This window comes from Elephas maximus, chromosome 11 (assembly GCF_024166365.1).
Source record: "Elephas maximus indicus isolate mEleMax1 chromosome 11, mEleMax1 primary haplotype, whole genome shotgun sequence".
Classification (NCBI taxonomy): domain Eukaryota; kingdom Metazoa; phylum Chordata; class Mammalia; order Proboscidea; family Elephantidae; genus Elephas; species Elephas maximus.
Genome location: NC_064829.1, coordinates 100,827,698 through 100,840,642, shown reverse-complemented (window position 1 = coordinate 100,840,642; position 12,945 = coordinate 100,827,698). Strand labels below are relative to the sequence as shown.

At 44.6% G+C, this 12,945-nt stretch overlaps 1 protein-coding gene across 7 annotated transcripts in view; it reads right to left on the bottom strand.

Moving 5' to 3' along the window:
* Positions 1-12,919, bottom strand: part of LIG1 (DNA ligase 1) — a 74,777-nt gene extending 61,858 nt beyond the window's left edge. For 5 of the 7 annotated variants that reach the window (XM_049900537.1, XM_049900539.1, XM_049900538.1 and 2 more), the window contains exons 1-3: positions 11,924-12,427; positions 5,280-5,353; positions 1,457-1,546 (exon numbers count right to left, since the gene is read on the bottom strand). In XM_049900537.1, coding sequence (XP_049756494.1) covers positions 1,457-1,546; positions 5,280-5,296 — 107 coding nt within the window. In that variant the 5' untranslated portion in view covers positions 5,297-5,353; positions 11,924-12,427. Of the gene's footprint in view, positions 1-1,456; positions 1,547-5,279; positions 5,354-11,923; positions 12,428-12,765 lie in introns of those variants that run through there. The other 2 variants (XM_049900542.1, XM_049900541.1) reach the window with 2 other exon arrangements.
* Positions 12,920-12,945: the final 26 nt, after the last annotated feature.

Here is a 12,945-nt window from a genome sequence, read left to right as displayed (position 1 = left end):
TATAGGTCAGGCATCGTGCCAGCTACTAGAGATCTAACAGTGACCAACACGACAGTTCCTGTTACCCAATATGTAAATAAGGGTAAGGGAAACACTTACTCATTCAACAAGTATTGAGTACCTACTATGCGTCAACAACTATGGGAGGTACATGTACTCTTACATGCACAGGAAAAAAAGTATGGAAGGATATGCATCGACCTGGTAAAAGCAGTTCCTCTGGGAGTGAATACTGAAAGGACTTCAAATTTTTACTCTATTATTCTCTGAGCTGACTTATTTGTAATCGTTATTGTTGTTGCTGGGTGCCGCTGAGTGCATTCTGGCTCATAGCAATCCCGTGTGACAGAGCAGAACTGCCCCGTAGGGTATTCTATGGGAGCAGATCACCAGGTCTTTCTCCTGTGGAGCTGGTGCACCTAACCACTGCATCACCAGGGCCTCTTTATTTAGAATTACCATGGGTAATTCCACATACAGCTATCGATGCTAGGAAAAAAAAAACTCCACACGTGCCCAAGGGGACACACAAATAGACTACTTATTAGAGCACAGATTGTTACAGCCACATATTGCAACCAACCTAAATATCCATCAATAGGAGAACATTAAATAACTTCCACAATATATCCATAAAAGGGATACATAAAGCAGAAGGTGAAAGGAATAAGAGTCCTCCTCTGTGTTCATGAAAAGAAAACAATCTCTAAGCCATAAGGTTAACTGAAGAAAGCAAGCTGAAGAACAATATTCACAGTATGATCTAATGCATTTTTTAAAGAATTAAAATAAACCACAGCAAATAACACTACATAAGGATGTATATAGTGTTATTAAAACAGATAGATGTGAAAATAAAGAGTGCTGAAAAAAATTACTTTATCCTTACCACTTACCAAGCACCTTTTCTGAACCAGGCACTGTTCTACCACTTGTACATGGATTGATTCATCGAATCCACAGAGAAAACCTGATATAGATTATTACACCCTTTCACACATGAGGAAACTGGCACATGGAAACTGGGACACAGGGTGGTAGAGTTACTTGCCCAGGGTCCCAAATTAAGGATTTGACCGAGGCTATGTGCTCTGCAAGTTGACTGGTTCGGGGGTGATCATATGACCCAAGCAAGACCAAGTTTGGCCTTGCCTGAGAATCTGCCATATGGATGCTGGAAGAGAGAACACTGGTCTCTTTCCCTTAGATTGGACAGCACAGATAGTCTGCTCTTGAATGAGGCCAAGACATGTGGAAACAAGAGCCTTGAAGACAACTCAGAAGCCCTGGACCTAGCCAGGCCTGAAGCCATCCCTGCCTTTGGACTTCCCATCTACCTAGTCAAAAAATTGCCTTTGGGGCCCGAGATGTTTTGAGTTAAGTTTGTAACACTTGCAGCCAAAAGAGTTCTGAACGACAAAGGAACATATAACCATACTCAAGGCCCATGACGTACTTTGGGGGAGGTTCTGTCTCTCTGCTGCTGTTGGAGGTTTCTTTCTCTGGCTTCTTTGCTTTGCCCTCCTTCTTGGGTTGGAAAAATGACCTGCAGGAGCATGGGAGGAAAAACAAGGAATGATAACAGCACGAACAACCTCTCATATCTGTGCCACACTCTACAGCTTCTGATGCCCTTTCACATCCCGGCACGTAACAAAGGATTCCAAACGACCCCCTTTAGCTGATAAGGAAATAGAGGCTCAGAGAAAGGAGATAACCTTCTGCTTATCTTTCTGCCCCAACACACCTGAGAGATATGACACACCCCAAGATTCACTCAACATATATTTTTAAAATAATGTTATTTCATTTTTTGCTGAAAATATACACAGCAGAACATATACCAATTAAACAATTTCCACGTGTACAATTCAGCGACACTGATTACATTCCTCAAGTTGTGCAAGCATTCTCACCCTCCTTTTCTGAGTTGTTCCTCCCCATTAACATAAACTCACTGCCCCCTAAGCTTTCTATACAATCTTTTGAGTTGCTCTTGTCACTTTGATCCCATATAGACAGTTCTTTAAAAGAACACAATGCTCAGGGCAGACATTCTTTACTAATTAAACTAACTCTTGTTTGGTTTAAAGGTTGACTTGAGGGGTTATTTTTGGTTTAAGGTTTAAAGATGATCTCAGGGCAATAGTTTGGGGGTTCATCCAGCCTCCCTGGGTCCAGAAAGTCTAGATACCACGGTAATTTGAATTTCTGTTCTGTATTTTACCCCTTTTGATCAGGATTCCTCTATAGAATTTTTGTAAGTAAGTGATGAAGGTTTACATTTCCAGTGACGCCATGTGAGTATCACACACCCCAATATGAGGCCAAGAAAAGGGCATTTTGCCTCTGTGATACTCATTCCAAAAACCTATAATCCTGGTCTAATTATGAGAAAAACATCAGACAAACCCAGACTGGGGGACATTCTACAGGACACCTGGCCATATTCCTCAAAAATATCAAGGACATAAAAAACAAAGAAAGTTGAAGAAGCTGTGACAGAGCAGAGGCAACTCAGGACATATGACAACTAATGTAATATGATACCCTCAGTTGGACCCTGGAACAGAAAAAAGACATTACTGTGAAAACTGTGCCTTACAGAGGCTCTTTGTTTTCCATGTGAAATTAGTACAATTGCAGATTGGATTTTATTTGCTCTCTCTGATTGTTTTAAATAAAGTCTAGCAAGGTGAGGAGTCCCTAGGTGGTGCAAACAATTAATGCACTCAGCTGCTAACTGAAAGGCTGGAGTTTTGAGTCCACCCAGAGGAACCTCCAAAGAAAGGCCTGTCGATCTATTTCTGAAAAACCAGGCACTGAAAACCCTGTGGAGCACAGTTCTACTCTGACACACATAGGTCGCCATGAGGCAGAGTCGACTGGAAGGCAACTGGTGGTAGTACCACTGTAAAAACTGGTACAATCCAAGTAAGTGTGGAGTTTAGTTCATCAAAATGTTGGTGATGATGACCTCGGGATGTTGGCTCCTTATTTGTGACAAATGGACCATAAACCAAAAAACCAAACCAAACTCATTGTCACTGAGTCGATTCTGACTCATACCAACCCCACAGGACAGGGTAGAACTGCCCCATAGGGTTTCCAAGGAGCGGCTGGTGGATTCCAACTACCGACCTTTTGGTTAGCAGCCGAACTCTTAACCACTACGCCACCAGAGCTCCATAGTAATGGAAGATGTTAACAATGGGGAAACGGGGTTCCATCTTTACAACTAAAATTATCCCAAAATAAAAATTTTATTTAATTTTAAAAAGCAGAGAGACAGAAAGCAATCAAGAGTACTGTCTTATCTAGTGCCGCTATAACAGAAATAGCACAAGTGGGTAGCTTTAACAAACAGAAATTTATTTTCTCACAGTTCAGGTGGCTAGAAGTCTGAATTCAGGGTGCCAGATCTAAGGGAAGCCTTTCTTTCTCTGCTGGCTCTGGGGGAAGGTCTTGCCTTTTCAGTCTATTCATTGGCTCCTTGGTGACCGGCATGTGATGCGCCATCTATCTTCCCCCATCCCTGCTCTGTGCTACTCTACTTTTTTTACATCTCAAAGGTGACTGGCTTAAGACACACCCATACTAAGATGGCTTCTTAGCATAACAAAGAAAATCCACTCCCAAATGGGATCCCATCTATAGGTACAAGGGTTAGGATTTATAACACATATTTCTGGGAAACACAATTCCATTCATAACAGGCGCTAGGGGGCTGCAAGCCCACAGAGGGGCGCCTGCCTGCAAGGGACATAGAACAAAGTAGAGCTGAGCAATGGAGAAAAACCTCCCATTGACAACATTTTGGCAACTGGATCTAACCAAACTTATGGTCATTGGCTCCAAAACCCACTGCTGTTGAGTCGATTCTGACTACAGTGACCCTACAGGACAGAGTAGAACTGCCCCGTAGGGTTTCTCAGCAGCACCTGGTGGATTCGAACTAATGACCTTTTGGTTAGCAAACTCTTAACTACTACGCCACCAGGGTTTCCACCAGTGACTCCAGGAGGTTTCAATTACATAAGCCCAGCAATTCTTTACCCCCGCCCCCAAAGCCAGCTTGGGTTAGTACGGGTTTCTCAGCCTTGGCACTGTCGACATTTTAGACCGGATCATCCCTTGTTGTGAGGCTGTCCTGTGCACTGGAGGATGCTTGGCAGCATCTCTGGGCCCTACCCACTAGATGCCAATGGCGTTCCTCTAGCTGTGACAACCAAAAATGTCTCCAGACCTTGCCAGATGTTATCCCCTGGGGAGCAAATCTGCCAACGATTGAGAACCACTGGGGTAGGGATTCTGTTTCTTGCAACTCAAAAAGTTGTGGTTAATATCCTCCCCTTCTTCCATATCCCGGAGCCCTGGTTGTTAAGAGCAAGACTGCTACCCAGAAGGTCTGCAGTTCAAATTCACCAGCTGCTCCTTGGAAATCCTGTGAGGCAGTTCTACTCTGTCCTATAGGGTCACTATGAGCCGGAACTGACTTGACGGCAGTGGTTTTGGTTTTGGTTTTTTTCTTCCATATCGCACTCCCTATTTTTTATCCTGCCCAACCCCTGGAAATTCCAACGTGAAGTCTGTTATGAATTGAATTTTGTCTCCCCCCACCCCGCCCCCACCCAACCAAAATGTATTGAAATCCTAACCCCTGTACCTATACATATAACCCTGTTCGCGATTAGGGGTTTTCTTTTGTTATGTTAATGAGGCCATACCAGAGTAGGGTAGGCTTAAACCTAATCACTTCTGAATTATTAAAAAAAAAAAAAAAACAGAATAGGCACAAAGTTAAACACAGGGGAATGAGAAAGGCAGATGACCATGAGCCTCTCTCAAGCCTGAATTTGGGGAGGGTCCCCAACCACGTCACACCACCAGGTCTCATACATTTGGGAAACAAGAGTGCAAACGTCGAGTGTCTCCGTGACTGACACAGTGGCTCCCGGGAATCCCCACCCCAGTTCACATCTATAAGCCCAGGAACACCAAGGACTGCCGACAGCTACTAGACGCTGAAATAAGACAGGGAAGGACTTCCCCTAAAGCCAGACCCTGAAACCGGACTTTTAGCCTCCTGAACTATAAACCAAAAATCAAACTCCACTGCCAATGAGTTGCTTAACATTCTGTTTTTCAAAGCTACCCACTTGTGGCATTTCTGTTACAGCAGCACCAGGTAACTAAGACAAAGTTTGACCTGAGTTCTTCTAAGAAAAGGCACAGATATGGAGAAAGAAGCAGAGGCCTTGGGGACAGCAGGTCCTTACATGATACTTCGCTGCATGATGGCGTCAGAAGTCTCCCTTCCCACCTCGTACTGTTCTTCTCCCGTATGCGGGTCCTGAAACAGAAACCCAAATACGTGTTAGGATATTGGCTGCACAGAGATTAAAATGCATAAATCCTCTTCTTTCAGGAAAAAAAAATCAGAAATACGAGTTTCTCTTCGAGGACACTCCTATTTTTAGGAACCAAAAATGATGTGCTAGCAAGATATTCTGGTGAATAAAAACATCAATTGCCTTCTTTATCATTTAAACCAGTTGCTATTGAGTTGGTTCGGATGCATGGTAACCCGCTGTGTGTCAGAGTAGAACTGTGCTCCACGGGGTTTTCTTTTTCCTTTTGTTGTTGTTGTTAAGGATACACACGGTAAAATACAACAACTCAACAGTTTCTACATGTACAATTGAGTGACATTGATTACATTCTCTGAGTTTTGCAACCATTCCAATCCTTCTTTTCTGAGTTTACCTCCCCCGTCACATAAATTCATTGTTATGGACTGAAATGTGTCCTCCAAAATGTGTCAACCTGACCCCCAGTATTGTGTGTCGTCCACCATTTTGTCACCTGATGTGATTTTCCTGTGTTGTAAATCCTACCTCTATGATGTTAATGAGGCGGGATTAGCAGCTGTTATGTTAATGTAAAAAAGGTTTTTATGTTAATGAGGTTTTTTAATGTTAACGACCCCCAGTATTGTGTGTCGTCCACCATTTTGTCACCTGATGTGATTTTCCTTGTTGTAAATCCTACCTCTATGATGTTAATGAGGCGGGATTAGCAGCTGTTATGTTAATGTAAAAAAGGTTTTTATGTTAATGAGGTTTTTTAATGTTAACGACCCCCAGTATTGTGTGTCGTCCACCATTTTGTCACCTGATGTGATTTTCCTGTGTGTTGTAAATCCTACCTCAATGATGTTAATGAGGCGGGATTAGCAGCAGTTATGTTAATGTAAAAAAGGTTTTTTATGTTAATGAGGCAGGACTGCTGTGTTTTAATCTCTTTGAGCTATAAAAGAAAGGAGCAAGCACAGAGACATGGGGGACCTCATTACCACCAAGCAAGAGCCAGAACAGCGTGCCCTTTGGACCCATGGTCCCTGTGCTAAGGAGCTCCTTGACCAGGGAAGACTGGTGACAAGGACCTTTCCCCAGAGCATACACACAGAGAAAGCCTTCCCCTGGAGCTGGCTCCCAGAATTCAGACTTCTAGCCTCCTAGACTGTGAGAGACTAAATTTCTATTTGTTCAAGTCTGTTATAGCAGCATTAGATGACTAAGACACTCACTGCCCCCTGAGGTTCCTACCTAAGCTTTTGAGTTGCTGTTGTCACTTTGATCCCATATACCCACCCACCACCATCAAGTTGATTCCGACTCACAGCGACCCTATAGGATAGAGTAGAACTGCCCCATAGAGTTTCCAAGGAGCACCTGGCGGATCTGAACTGCCGATCTTTTGGTTAGCATCTGTAGCACTTAACCACTATGCCACCAGGGTTTCCTGATTCCAAATAGGTAGTTCTTAAAAGAGCGTAATGCTCAAGGCAGACATTTTTTACCAGTTAAGCTAACCTATTGTTTGGTTTTAAGAAGGCTTCAGGGCATATTTTTGCTTTCAGGTTGAAAGACGATCTCAGAGCAATAGTGTCAGGGGTTCATTCAGCCTCCATGGTTCCAGAAAGTCTGCAGTCCATGAGAATTTGAAATTCTGGTCTGCATTTTCCCCATTTTGATCAGGACTCTTCTAAAGAATCTTTGATCAAAATGTTCAATAATGGTAGCTGGACACCATCCAATTCTTCTGGTCTCATGGCAAAGGAGGCAGTTGTACATGGTGGCGATAAGCCACACATTCCATATCCTCCTTCTATTCCTGACTCTCCTTCCTCTGTTGCTCCAGGTGAATAGAGACCTATTGTCGTGCCTTGGATGGCCACTTGCAAGCTTTTAAGACTCCAGGAACTAAGGAACCAACTAGGAAATAGAACAGAAGCACTAAATATTATCAGGCCAATTCACCAGGATGTCCCATGAAACTATGAAACCCTATCTCCAAACCGAGAAACCAATCCATAGGATTTTCAGTGGCTGATTTTTCTAAAGTAGATTGCCAGGCCTTTCTCCTGAGGCGCTGCTGGGTAGCTCTGAACCTCTGACCTTTTGATTAGTAGCAAAGAGTTTAACCATTTGAACCACCCAGGGACTCCTTCTTCACCATACAAAGCGTGCTTTTCATCTTAATATGAAAAACACTCTGGGGAACTTTGAGTTTGCAGTTAAGTTTAAAGGTTAGTGCAATATTGTATTTAGATGATTATATATAAAACGCCCTGGAGCCGTGGTGGCAAAGTGGTTAAGAGCTGGGCTGCTAACCGGAAGGTTGGCACTTTGAATTTACCAGCCGTTCTGTGGGAGAAAGATGGGGCAGTCTACTTCCATAAAGATTAAAAAAAAAAAAACTCATTGCCATTGGGTTGATTCTGGCTCATAGCAGCCCTATAGGACAGGGTAGAACCGCTCCATAGGGTTTCCAGGGAGCGGCTGGTGGATTTGGATTCAAGCTGCTGCCCTTTTGGTTAGCAGCAAACACTTAACCACTGCACCATGAGGGCTCACTATTAAGATGACAGCCTTGGAAACCCCGTGGGGCAGCTCTGCTCTGTCCTATAGGGTTGCAATGAGTCTGAATTGACTTGATGACAATGGACATAAAGTCCTAAGACCGTGAAACAGGATGTGCCTGAACCTGTAACCACTGGTATACCTAAACTAGCTGTTGAACAAATTCTAAGGCATATTTTTCGTTGGAACAAAGGCCAGGACGTCATGCAAAGCACGATAGTATTCTGTGTAAAAAGAAATGGATGCAAATGTACCTGCTTGTATGTGCAGAGAATAGCTCTGCAAGGAGACACAATAAACAGGAAATGCTGTTATCTCTGGGGTGGTTAATCGGTACTTGTCTGGTCTGCCCCTCTCACTGCACATGCTCTGTCTACCCTGTGTCCTGAGGATGATGTTCAGAGGTTATCTTCCCCATCAGATCTGGACCTCTGGAGAAATGGCGCCATGCCTGGCTCCATCCTCATCTTCTCCAAACATAATTTCCCAAACCTCAGGCATTCTTCAGACCACCTTGACAATTTCCACCACACAGCACCTGAGTTTTTTTTCACATAATATTTTTACTGTAAAAGACTCAACTGTTTATTAACTGGGGTGCTTTCTAGGTGTCAGGCACTATTCCAAATAAAAAAACACCTGCTGGCATCAAGTACCTTCTGACTCATAGTGATCCTACAGGACAGAGTAGAACTGCCTGTAGGGTTTCCAAGGCTGTAAATCTTTACAGAAGCAGATTGCCACATCTTTCTCCTGCGTAGCAGCTGGTGGATTCGAACTGCTGTCCTTTTGGTTAGTGACTCAGTGCTTAACCACTACACCATCAGGGCTCCTTACTATTCCAAGTGCTTCATATAAATTCATTTAAATCCTATTAAAGTGAATTACTGTCTCTATTTTGTGAATATGAAACCCTGGTGGCACAGTGGTTGCTAACCAACGGGTCAGCAGTTCGAATCCACCAGGCACTCCTTGGAAACTCTATCGGGCAGTTCTACTCTGTCCTATAGGGTCGCTATGAGTCGGAATCAACTTGACGGCAATGGGTTTGGTTTTTTTATTTTATGAATGAGTCGATGGAGGCACAGAGAGGTCGAGTAATTTGCTCAAGGTCACACAGCCCAATGAGTTTCAGAGCCAGGACCCAAAGCTAGATGGCTGCTCCAGAGTCCATGCCCTTCACCACAACTGTCCTGGGGTTGACGAAGGGAGAAACCCTCTGTCTTGGGATTGAGGGATTTGGGAGATTCCCAGATTTTGGGGATGCTGCGACTACAACAACCATAACAATGATGTCAACTCAGTGCTTCCCAACTACCAGATGAAGCAGTTTCAAGTTTTATCCCTATTTTCGATGAGGAAACTGAGGCACAGAGACACTAAATCAGTTGCCCAGAGAGGAGAAAAATGCAGAACAGAACTTCATATTCTCAGGGAATCCAGACTTTCTAAAGCCATGGGAGCTGGATGAACCCCTGAAACTACTGCCCTGAGATAATCTTTGAAACTTAAACCAAAAGTATTCCTTGAAGTCTTCTTAAAACCAAGCAATAGTTTAGCTTGACTAGTAAAAAATGTCTGCCACGAGCATTGTGTGCTTTTATAGAACTATCTATACGGGATCAAAGTGAAAACAGCAACTCAAAAGATTAGATAGGAACCTTAGGGGGCAGTGAGTTTATGTTAATTCAGAAAAGGAAGGTGAGAATGGTTGTACAACTCCAAGGACGTAATCAATGTCACTGAGTTGTACATTTAGAAATGGCTGAATTGGTGTATGTTTTTCCTGTGTATATTCTCAACAAGAATAACAACAAAGTAAAAATAATAACAGTAAAAAAATCACTTGCCCAGAGTCACAGAGCTAATAAATGGCAGAGGCTAATTCAAATTCAGTGCTCTGGGCTCCATGTACTTAACCATCTCACGACTGACTAAACTGACCTAAGGAAAGTTCTATCACTCCCATAGATGGGAAAACAGCAGAAAAATAAATACAAAGACAAAAATAAGATATCGAGTTAGATATCCTTAGCTACTGTGGGCTTTAAGCCCAGGCCTGCTGCTCCCTGCTGTAATTAGTGAAGAGTGAGAAAGCTAGAAATCTCCCTGGGTCACGCCAACGGTTTGCACTCGACTACTCGCCTAAAGGTTGGTGGTTCAAACCCACCCAGTGGTGCCATGGAAGAAAGGTGTGGCGATCTGCTTCTGTAAAGATTATAGCCAAGAAAACCCTGTGGTGCAGTTCTACTCTGTAATACATGGGGTGATCATGAGTCGGAGCTGGCTCAACAGCAATGGGGTATTTTTTTTTTTTTTTGGTGAAAGTTAGAGCAGGAAAGACACGCTAGCACCAAATCAAGGACTTCTCTTTAAAGAAAATAAACGGAAAGAGCATGTACAGGACTAACTTACGAGTCAGTGCTATCTAATGTCATAACCTTATCAAAAAAACAAAAAACAAAATACCAAACCCATTGTCGACAGTCCATTCTGACTCACAGCGACCCTACAGGACAAAGTAGAACTACCCCATAGGGTTTTCAAGGGTGTAATCTTTATGCAGACAGATCGCCACATCTTTCCCCTGCAGAGCTGCTGGTGGGTTTGTACCGCCAACCTTTCAGTTAGCAGCTGAGTGCTTAACAACTGTGCCACCAGGGCTCCTCTTCATGTCCATTTACAACTTCAAATTATCTCAAATAATTATTGTTAATTTTGTTAGATGTGAAAAGGGTATTGTTGTTATATAGGAAAACATTTTTCCTGCTTAGAGACACTTGATAAAATAAACGTCATGACGTCTGTATATTACTTAAAATATTTCAGCAAATGTCCGAATTTCCTTTAAAATAATTTTTTTTTTTTTTGCAAGTAGAGGGAGACTATAAATGAAATGGAATCCCCGGTGGTGCAAATGGTTAACACACTTGGCTGCTAACCAAAATTTGGAGGTGAGAGTCCACCCAGAAGCTCCTTGGAAGAAAGGCCTGGTGACCTACTTCCGAAATATCAGCCGTTGAAAACCCTACGGAGCACAGTTCTCCTCTGACAACTCGTTCTTTTTCACATTTATAGATGAAATAAGAACAGACATATTTTGATAATTACAGGGTTGGGTGACGAGTCCATAGGGGTTTATTACACTACTCGCTCTACTTTCATATATGTTTGAAACATACGTAATAAAATATAACAAAAAATAATTCTTGTGAACTAAATAAGTGTAAAATCAAGGTGCTGGGTATATCATCATTATCCTACGCTCCACTTTTCTGTATATTTGAAAATTTTTATAATAAAAAGAAAAAAGAGAGTGATTAACCTAAAATTAGTAATAAAAATTAAAGTACACAACCCAAAGCTCAGAATTCAGGAACACCAGTAAGTAATACAGTGATCGGAACAGCCCCGTTAGGTCCCTCACTTTAGAAAGTTCTCATCGATCCCCTACGTAAAGCGTTTTTAAAAGTCTGTATCTTTTCTTCCCAGCCAGTCTGGCAGCCCGTGGGGGACTGTGGCCAATTCATCTCTGCACACGCTGAGGAACAGCCATGCACAAAACCCACCAAACACACATTTTCCAAGACATTTGGTGTGCTGGAGCTCTGGGGACAAACAGTAAAAGAAATCCAGTCCCCGACCATATGATCAGGCAGTGCAATGGTTAAGCGCTCGGCTGTCAACTGAAAGGCTGGTGGTTCAAACCCACCCAGGAGCTCCTCGGAGAAAGCCCTAGCAATCTGCTTGCATGAGGATTACAGCCTAGGAAACCCTAGAAGGCAGTTTTACTCTGTCCTGTGGTGCAATGGTTAAGAGCTACAACTGTTAACGAAAAGGGTAGCAGTTCGAATCCACCAGCCACTCCTTGTAAACCCTATGGGGCAATTCTACGCTGTCCTATAAGGTTGTAATCTACTTGACGGCATCCTACAGTGGTTTTATTCTACTTTAGGAGGCATTACGGTTTGTTTACACGAAACCAAAGGCAAACTCACCGCTGTAGAGTTGATTCTGACTAAAGCTGACCCCGCGTGTGACAGAATAGAACTGTGCTCTATGACGTTTTCACTGGCTGATTTTCAGACGTAGATCACCAGGCCTTTCTTCCTAGCCCGTCTTTGTTCAGCACCAAAGCAACACGCAGGCCTCCACTGACAGACGGGTGGCGGCTGTGCATAAGGTGCATTGGCCCATTCCGATCCACTGGGCCCCACTCGTTTCCAGGTCCTGCCCCTTCCTCACCCTTTCCTTGGCTCCGCCCCCTTGTCAGGCAAACACCAGACCAGACCCCTCCCTACCCAGAGGGCTCCTCACCCCTTCATAAGTTCTTCACCTAGACCTGGACTTTACCAGTTACCAGGCCGGGCCCACCTCCGTCCGGTCTGGCCCACCCTTTCCAACTGGCTGCACGGCTCCCTACCCTTCCTATAAATAGCAGCTCCCTCTCCTCGCCCACGACAACGCTCTCCCTGGCCCCGACCATCCACAACCCTTTTCAGGGCCCCTCAACGAAGACTTCCTATTTCGGGGTGGTCCCGCCCCCGACCATGACTGTTGTCCCTGCCCCTTTTGGATGGCACCACCCCTCCAGCCGGACTGTCCTCAGGCCCTTTCCAGTCCCATAGTCTGCAGACCTCGTCTACGTTCTCCCTGGCCCCACTTCCTCGCGCGGACACCGCCCCGCCCCTCCAATGCTTCGCAGCCCCTTTCCGCTGCCTCAGCTTCCCCCACGCCAGCTTGTCTGCAGCAACCCCGGGCCCAGCGAAGCCACGGGCCTCGAACGTTCGGCACGGGCGCCACCCCAGCCCCCCAGCCCCGCGCGGGACGCCCCACTGACCTTGTGCTGGCCCCCCACGCCGCTGTTCCGATCCGCTCCGCGCGCGACTGCAGACCCAAATTCGCGCCACGGAATTCGCGCGCAGACTTCGCAGCCGGGGGCGGAGCCTAGTCGAGGGGCGGGACCCGAGAGACCTCCGCTCAGCCCGAGGCCGCCGTCCTCGCGGAGGACGCTGGGAGT